This window comes from Pinus tabuliformis, chromosome 4_2 (assembly GCF_031772625.1).
Source record: "Pinus tabuliformis cultivar Carrire ecotype Pingquan chromosome 4_2, CPIR1, whole genome shotgun sequence".
Taxonomy (NCBI): domain Eukaryota; kingdom Viridiplantae; phylum Streptophyta; class Pinopsida; order Pinales; family Pinaceae; genus Pinus; species Pinus tabuliformis.
Genome location: NC_142304.1, coordinates 975,654,031 through 975,662,977, shown reverse-complemented (window position 1 = coordinate 975,662,977; position 8,947 = coordinate 975,654,031). Strand labels below are relative to the sequence as shown.

Here is an 8,947-nt window from a genome sequence, read left to right as displayed (position 1 = left end):
TTCTAAAAGAGACTGTTAATTGTTCCAAAACAACTAAACCAGATAAAATAAACAGTAGTCATTCCTCTCCCCAAACTGTTTATCCACGCAGGGAGTTTGGAGAGGTATATATCCAAAAAGAAAGCAGAGAAAATTAACATATACAAGATATGTTTTCCATTGTTTCAGTCATTGCTGTGCAGCTGTAGCTCGCTGCCCAAAAAAAATACATCAAAATAGCTGTGATTGTCCACCATAGTCCATACTGTCTTATAAAACCATTTATATATAAAAACATGTGAAAAGAAAAAATTGTAAATTGTGCATGTTGGGACCCCTTTCAGATATGAGCATCCCTTTGAGCCTAATAGTCATCAAAGGGTCTGTGATAGTGTTGAAAGTAGGTTCCATCCAGATCTTCTTGTATTAACCAGTCCTCTTCTTGCCTCTGCGCTGCTTGCTTGGATAGGTGGTCCGCCCGAGTGTTGCGCTCCTTGTATATATGGCGACAATCAAATTTTTCAAAAGCATATGTTAGTCTGAGTGCCTCATCCAGAATGTGTCTCAAAGAGAAAGTAGTGCAAGATGATTTTTTGGTGAGCCAATTGCATACAATCTTTGAATCTCCAAACAGTTGAAGTTTTGAACAGCCTTTCTCAAGTGCAAAAGAAATAAGGTGTTTTGCAGTGGAGAGCTCAGCGAAGTTATTTGTGCCTCTTCCCAGGGGAATTTGGAGCGTGAAATAGTGATTTTCTCGCAGATAAAGGAGGCCTCCCCCCCCACAGCCTTCCTCTTGGGCTGAACCATCAAAGTATGCCCAGGGGATAGATTTATCTATGAGTTCTGGGGTTATGGTCCGAGGGGGGCTGGAGGAGGATCGTCAGGGATGAGAGCAAGGTCTGCAAATATGTGGGCAATAATGATAGGCCAGTGTGGAGGTTTTTGGTCAAAAATTGCACGGTTTCTTGCTATCCATATCGACCAGCTCATGAGAAGAGGGATATTCTTGTCTTTTCCAGAGTGCTGTTCCTGCCAGTTTTTCCAAGCCTCAAAAATGGATTGGCCATGCCATTGGTGGAGGGAGGGGGAACGTGAGGAGAGGAGAGACCATTGTTCTTGTACAACCGGACAGGTAAGGAAGAGGTGTTCAGTATCTTCATCATTATTTCTGCATAGATGGCACCAGAAAGGTCCATAGAAGGATCTTTTTTTCAAGTTTGCCCCAGTAGGAATCTTGTTGAATAGAATAGCCCACATAAGAAGCCTCGTCCTGGGGGCTGCTTTTAGATGCCAAATTGTTCTCCACCATTGCTGAGAGTTTTCTGGCTGATGAGTTTGCATAAGCTGCAGGTATCCCTCCTTTGGGGAGTATGAACCATTTTTAGCTAGAGCCCAGACTATCTCATCATCTCCCTCCGATATCCTGATGTGAGCTTGAGTGAGAGCCTCTGTGTATGATTCCCATTCTTGTCTCCATTGTTCCGGTATAAGGAGATCTTGTGAGGTCCTCCAGGCCTGATGGAGAAAACTGGAGTTTTCTTGGTCTGCAATGTGAACAATATGCGTGGCACCTTGATCCCTTAGGTGTGTTAGGAGCTGCCCAGATAGACTTTGCATGTTTCCACACCCAATCCAGGGGTCGACGCCTATGCGGACAGAGTTTCCCTGTTTAATTCTCCATGTCAGTCCCTCCCGAATAAGGGGAAGAGAATTTAGGACTGCTTTCCATATGATGGAGTGTCTTCCACTTCCCCTGTGTTCCCTCCGAATCCAGCTGAATATATTTTCCGGAGCAATATATTTTTCCATCACTACTTTCTGCCAGAGGCTATTTGATGTGAGAAGTTTCCATCCCAATTTTGCAGCCAGAGCATTTGCAAATAAATCTAGTCTCTTTATTCCCCATCCTCCCCATTTTTTTGGTCTAGCTATGGTGTCCCATTTAACCCAGGCATAGAGATTTCCTTGTTTTGATCCCTTCCATAAGAATCTGCAACAAATTCTTTGTAGCCTAGTTAAGATCCCTCGTGGTATCCAAGCCAGGGACATCCAGTACACCGGCGTTGCTTCCAGCACTGCTTTTATAAGAGTGAGTCTGCCTGCCCTTGTGAGGTATCTATTGTACCAGACATTGATCCTTTTCTCCACTTTTGTGATTAACCATATCCAATCTGCAATTCTGTAACCTCCATGTTTTACCCTGAAGCCCAGATACTTCAGTCCTTCCTCCATAGGGTGAATCTGAAAAGGAAAGCGATTTTTTGTGTAGATGACTTCTTGTGGGGAGCAACCAAACGCCGTTAGAGTAGATTTTTGTACATTTATTACCATCCCTGTTGCTTTCTGGAAGAGATCAAAAACATGTTGTAATGCCGATGAGTCAGCCATACTTCCATTTAAGAAGATCAGAACATCATCTACAAACAGAAGATGTGTAAGGAAGCAGTTGTCCGTGATTTTGATCCCTTTTATGCGTCCCCTTCTGTGTTCAGATGCAATCAACCTGCTTAGCCCTTCCATAATGAGTAAAAAAAGGAGGGGGGATAGGGGGCAGCCTTGCCTGAGGCCTCTTTCAGCAGTGAAGAAAGGGGTGGGGGAGCCATTTAGGAGGACACTGAAAGGTACATCTGTGATACAGCTCATGATTCTTTTAATGAAGAGGAAAGGGAAGCCCAAGTGGGTGAGGAGCATTCTGATGTATAACAGGTTTACCCTATCGAAGGCTTTTGAGAGATCCACCTTGAGGATCATTCCTTTCAGATTTTTACTGTGCATAGAGTGAAGAAGCTCTTGTGCTATACCAATAGCTTCATGGATCTGGCGCTTGTGGAGGAAAGCAAATTGTTCAGAGGAAATATTGGCTGAGAGGATGGGCTTGATTCTGTTTGCTAGGATTTTGGCCAATATCTTATAGAGACAATTGCAGAGCGAGATAGGCCTAAATTCATTAAAAGACACAGGCTTATCAGATTTGGGGATGAGGGCAATGAAGGTGGCTTTGATGCTTGAGGGGATTGATCCATTTAGGCAGCAGTGGTTGATGGCTTTGAGAAGGTCTTGTCCTAACAGCTCATAAAAAGCTATATAGAACTCAATGGTCCAGCCATCTGGTCCCGGGCTCTTGTCCTTTTGGAATCCTTTGATGGTGGCTTCCAGTTCCTCCAATGAAATATCTTTGGTGAGATCCCCCGCGTCTTCCTCATCCACAAATCTGGGGAATAGTTCTGCAACCCTCATTATTTCTAACAGATTTGCTTGCCCTGGAGCTTTGTATATGTTCCTGAAGTGCGAAGAGGCTAGATAAGCAAGTTCCCCTTGACTGCTAACCTGATGTCCTTGTTCATCTTGCAGCTCCCAGATAGTGTTGATCGCCTTTCGCCCATTTGCAAAACGGTGGAAAATTTTTGTGTTCTCATCCCCCTCCTTGAGCCATATGGCTCTGCTTCTTAGTCTCCAGGAGTCCTCCCTGTCTCTGAGAATCAGGGTCCTCCTTTTGATTAGGTCTTCATACAAGGATTTCTGATCGGGGGATAAAAAAGTTCCATCTGAGTTGGCTTCAAGAACCTCAATTGCTTGTTCCGCCAGAGATATAGTCTGATCATCCTGTTTTCTCTTCGATTTCGCCCATTCTCTTGATATCACTTTGATTTCTGAGAGGTTCCTAACAAAGCCCGTGGCTGGGTCCACATTCTCAGGAATCGGATGTGCTTTCCAGAAGTCCGTTATCAATTTGATGTAAGTAGGATCCCGGAGCCAAGTTGCATTGAATTTGAAGGGGGCGTTTTGGGCCTGTTGTCTTGCTTCTAATTCCAGAAATATGGGTCTATGGTCCGAGATCCCTCCACTTCCCACCCATTGTCGAGATATAGGATATTGGGTGCAGAGCCCTTCCTTCATGATGAACCGATCTAGCCTTCTCGCTAGGCTTTGGTCCCCTGTTCTATTGTTCTTCCAAGTGTATTGGAGTTTTGCAGAAGGGAGATCAATCCAATGATGATCTTCTAGCAGTTGCCCAAAGAAATCAGAGAGGGGGTCAATTTGTGCCAGATGTCCCCATGATTCAGAAAAACCTATTGAGAAATTTAAATCTCCCCCCAGTATAATGTTATCAGCTTGGAGAAGTGGGGAGCCAAGGAGCTTTTGCCAGAAAAGCTCTCTGTTTAGACAGGGGCCATAAACATTTATAATTTTAAGGTTTTCTTCCATGTCTTTTGAGTATATATCTGCCCCCAGAAAACCCCCTCCGCCCCAGATGTTTTTTAGCAAAATAGAGTTGTTCTTGAAGCCCATAGCGCTGCCTCCAGAGCGGCCTGATACATCAATGGCTGTAAAGGTCCACCCAGGCAGCCATAAGCCAAGGATGGAGGATGCAGAGTCCGCTTTGCATAAGGTTTCTTGTAAAAAGATGATGTCCACAGGGTTTGTGAGTAAGAGACGCTTCAGGGCCGATTTTTTATCCGGGCTGGCCAACCCTCTACAGTTGAAGGACAAGATTTTCATGGAGGGGGGTGGGGGAGGGTGTCCTGCGCTCTAAGGGCCCTGTGAAGTGTTTGTTGTTTGCCAAGGAGGACCTCTTCCTCCGTTTGTTTCTGAGCAATCGATTTTGAGGAAGGTCGACCGCGCCCCTGCTTGGGAGAGAGGAATTGGGGTTCTACCGACATCCCAATGGAGTCCGAGACTTTCAGCTTTGTGGTCGAACGGGTAGGATATCTCGGGGAAGAGTTTACAGAGGGGGAAGGCGAGGGGAAGGAGGGGGGGGGAAAGGGGAACGAGGAGGATGAGGGTAGGCCAGTAGGCCTAGGGATAGGGCAAGATACATATAGCGAGCCGGGGGGGGGGGGCTGGGGGGTGCAAGCAACCTTAACCAGGTCCTGGGCAGACGGGGATGAGGGAGGGGGGAGTCTTATAGGGGGGGGGCATGCCAGCGGAAGATAAACTCAATGTTGCAAAATGTGAAACAGAGGCAGACGAAGTAGAGGACATACCCGAGGAGAAGACCACTGCCTTTGCAACTTTTGAACGCGTCAGAGGAGGAGATGGAGGCCGGGCCGCGTTCGAGGCTTGCTTCTTGCGGCGAGGAGCTGGAGGCGCTTCCACCGTGTCCGATGTGATGATATGGTCCGTTCTTGGTGCCATAGCTGCCGGAGGGTCAGGAATCCCTTCAGTGGAGGGTAGATCCTGGCCCGTAGCTGTCTGCTGGGTCTTCTGGAGGAGGGGGCAGTCCTTATATAGATGTCCCACCTGGTGGCACCTTCTGCATCTGTAGGGGATACCCTCATAATCCAGTTTCTGCTTCCTTGAAGTGGCTTTCCATTGAATAGTGATATTTTCAGGTACTCCCCCTCTGGTGTCCATGTGCACTAGGATTCTAGCAAATGCCATTGAGCCCGTCGAGATGTAGGATTTATCTGTTTCCATGAAGGTGCCGAGCGCATTCCCAATTCTCTTGAAGATATCTTCCGACCAGTACTGCAGGGGCAAGCCCGGTAGTCTGACCCAAACTGGTCCGATGCCTAACAGCTCCGTCTCCGGGTCGAAAAGGGGCGTCCACCGCTTGAGGAGGACCGAGGCTTTCTCAAAGTGCCAAAACGAAGAAAGAACCCAACTCGTGTGGTCCGCCCGTGCAAATATGAGCGCAAACCATCCTCGCACAAACGTCTGAACCGATGGAATCTCCGCGAGGTATTGCCCCCATATCTCGGTCGCCCATTGCTTAATTTTTTCCGCCGAGGTGTGTCTGCCTCTAATCCGGCCCACAAGAACACAGTCCGCCAGATCCATGGTGTCTCCCCACTGGATATCCTCTTCCAGACGCAGGAAAACGTCCTCCGCAGTGGATTTGAAACAACGCTGCTTCTTGGCAGGGCGGGATGACATGCGGCCTGGATTGACAGTAGCCTGAGAGCCCTCAGGGGGGGGGAATAGGGGGGGGGGAGAGGGTTAGTCCCAAAAGAGGGGATGGCTTCAGGGAGAGGGGGGACCGCGTGATAGCTACCGGAGGGAGCGGGTGGGGCCGAGGGAGGGTTTGAAACCGAGAGGGGAGGGTTTGCTGCCGAGAGGGACGGGATCTCCGAAGAGGTTATCGGGAGAGGGGGGAGGGAGGGTAAATCCGGCGCTTGGGGGGAAACTCCGATCGGGGAGGATTGTAGGTAGTTCGCCAGGAAACCCAAAGAAGCCGGTGAGGGGACCGCGAAGGAGTTCCAGGAGGAGGGCTGTCCAGGGTAAAGAGAGGTGGGGAGCGACGGGTCAATAGTGGGCGACAGATGCTCAAAACTAGCAGATAAATTCCCACTGTGCAAACCTCCTGATGAAGAAAACGTGGAGCACCAGATGGAGCTTTCCGCCAGCGGGGACTCCGAATAATCCACTTCCTCAGAATCCATGTCGACAGCTGCAGGGTGCCCTCCTCGTAAAACTGGTAACCGCCCGAAAGAATTCTCCTCGAAACCTGGTAACCGTTTAGCGTTGGCACCGACAGCGGGGGTAGCCGTTTGAGCTGTGCTGGTGAATGTTCTTGCTGAAGGTCACGCTCTCCGTTAACAGTGAAAACGACTCCTTCGAGCTGTCGGCCGATCTGTGGGGGAGGCTCCGTTCCGATGCGGGGAGGGCAGATTAAACAGTGGAGTAAAAAATCCAAGGTAAAAAGGCGGATACGAGGGAGCCAAGGTAAAAAAGGTAAGGGAGTCACGGGACGCGGGGATCCGAAAGCCGGCTCGAAAGCTAATAAAAAAACCGGGAGATGGGTACGGGTATGTGGGGGTTCACAGGGCCGTAGATCGGCCTGCAAACCCCTGTCAGTAGGGTTCCATGGCTGAGCTTGCAGAGCCTCGCTACCCTTTTCTCTCGTCGATTCGGATCACCATCCTGATCACTCTTCCATCAATATTTGAGATGAGCTGTTTGTTTAGCTATAATTTTCTTTTTACATGGTGTTAGTATACACATTTTGTTGAACTTGTCTACAACTACATATAAGTAATCATGACCTTTCCTTGACAATGGAATACCTCCTACAAAATCCATTCAGATACTCTCCCATGGACATGAAGGTACTGGAAGTGGAGTGTACAATCCTAGTTTCCTATTGCTAGGCTTACTTGGTGCACACAAAGAACATCCTCTTATAAATGAGATACATTATCAAACATGTGTGGCCAATAATAATACCTTTGGAGATTTGCTATTGTCTTGGCTACACCAAAGTGTCCAGAAATCAATGAAGTGTGTGCCTCCCTTATGATACTTTTTATTTATCCTTGTGGAATAAAAACTTATTGTAGTTTCCATTTTTGTACTTGATGACCAAATGAAACTGCTGTAGAAAACCCATCCATCTAAAGTGTCATGATTGCTGCAACTTTGACTGTGACTGTAAGTACTGGAATGGTTGATGGTCGGTATGGATAATGGTCTCCTTCCCCATCAAGTAGTGTTTCCATTTTTTGACACTTTGTACAAATGAGTAAAGTTCTTTGTCATAAGTGGGTTAGTTAGTTACAGCTCCATTAAAAATTTCAAAAATAAATGAAATGGGCTTACCATGCTACATAAGAACTGCTCCCATGGTGTAATCACTAGCATGCATTTGAATCTCAAATGGCCGTCTAAGATCCGGAAGAGCCAATACTGATGTTGAACTGATCTTTTGCTTCAACGCATCAAATGATTTCCGTTGTACATCTCCCCAATGGAAGACTTTCTTTACACTAGTCAATGCATGTAATGGAGCTGCAATGGAAGAAAAATTAGGAATAAATTTCCTCCAATATTGTGCTACCCTTAAAAAGTTTCTTACCTCTGTAACTATATTGGGCTTGGGCCAATTCAGAATGGCCTCAACCTTAGAGGGGTCTATCTTCAACTCACCTCCTCCAACAATGTGTCCCAAATACAGTAAAGAAGTCTTGCCAAATTCACACTTTGACATCTTTAAAAACAACTGTTATTTTCTCAAGACATGAAGTACATTGTTTACATGCATGACATGTTCATCTATGGATTTTCTGAATATGAGAATATCGTCTAAGTACACAATGAAAAAGTCATCTAGAAATGGTCTCAATACATCATTCATAACTCTCATGAAAGTAGCTGGAGCATTTGTAAGACCGAAAGGCATAACAAGCCACTCAAAAAATCCTTGTTTAGTTTTAAATGTGGTTTTCCAAATGTCCTCTTCAACTATTCTAACTTGATGATAACCACTTTGTAAGTCTAACTTAGTGAAATACTTTGCACACCTCAATTGATCAAGCAAATCATCAATTCTTGGGAGTGGATAACAGTTATTTACTGTGATTTTGCTTAGTGCATGGAAATCCACACACATGTGCCAAGTCTCGTCCTTCTTTGGCACCAAGGCAATGGGTGAACCACATGGAAAAGTAGATGGGCATATGATACCTTTGTTCATAAATTCTTGAATTTGCTTCTTGATTTCCATGCTCTCCATAATCAACATGTGATACATGCCAATATTTGGAAGTGGAACATCCTGCTGAAGCTGTATCTCATGCTGAATTTCCCTCTTGGGAGGTAACCCCTTTGGTTCCTTAAACATCTCGCCATGCTTGCTTACCACATCAAACAAATCAGATTTCAATTTGTCATCACAACCTTCAAAATATTCATAATCAATATCATTCTTTGTATTGATCATGAGAAGCACAAAATTTATACTTGCATTTACTAGTCTCTTCATATGCCCTGCATTAACCAAAGAGATGTTCAGCATTTTGCTATGGGCTCTCACAATGTAATCCACCCCATTCTTGAGCAATAAGTATTTGTTCTCATGGCGATAAAATATTGCTTTCCTATCATACAAATAAGGACTACCCAAAATGATTCCTGATATGTCAAGTGGAACTACATCTAACTCAACTTCATCAATGAACTTTTCAGTAATGGCGAACTTGAATAAGCACTTCCTTGTAACCTATAAATTTTCATTATTGACTATCCAACC

General features: G+C 45.8%; 1 protein-coding gene across 1 annotated transcript; it reads right to left on the bottom strand.

The window, feature by feature from the left end:
• Nucleotides 1-828: 828 nt before the first annotated feature.
• LOC149172889 (uncharacterized) lies at nucleotides 829-5,856 on the bottom strand. Its single transcript, XM_089426501.1, has 3 exons — nucleotides 4,965-5,856; nucleotides 3,047-4,304; nucleotides 829-2,461 (listed from the first exon to the last, which is right to left on the bottom strand). The coding sequence occupies exons 1-3, from the start codon at nucleotides 5,854-5,856 to the stop codon at nucleotides 829-831; spliced, it is 3,783 nt and encodes a 1,260-aa protein (XP_089282627.1).
• Nucleotides 5,857-8,947: the final 3,091 nt, after the last annotated feature.

Excerpts from the sequence above, each read along its gene's own strand:
- LOC149172889 (XM_089426501.1), bottom strand. The coding sequence starts at position 5,856 with ATGTCATCCCGCCCTGCCAAGAAGCAGCGTTGTTTCAAATCCACTGCG. Across the intron at positions 4,305-4,964 it reads GGCAGTGGTCTTCTCCTCGG|CCATTGATGTATCAGGCCGC; the intron begins GTATGTCCTCTA and ends GGACCTTTACAG. Across the intron at positions 2,462-3,046 it reads TATATAGCTTTTTATGAGCT|AAGGGGACGCATAAAAGGGA; the intron begins GTTAGGACAAGA and ends ATCTGAACACAG.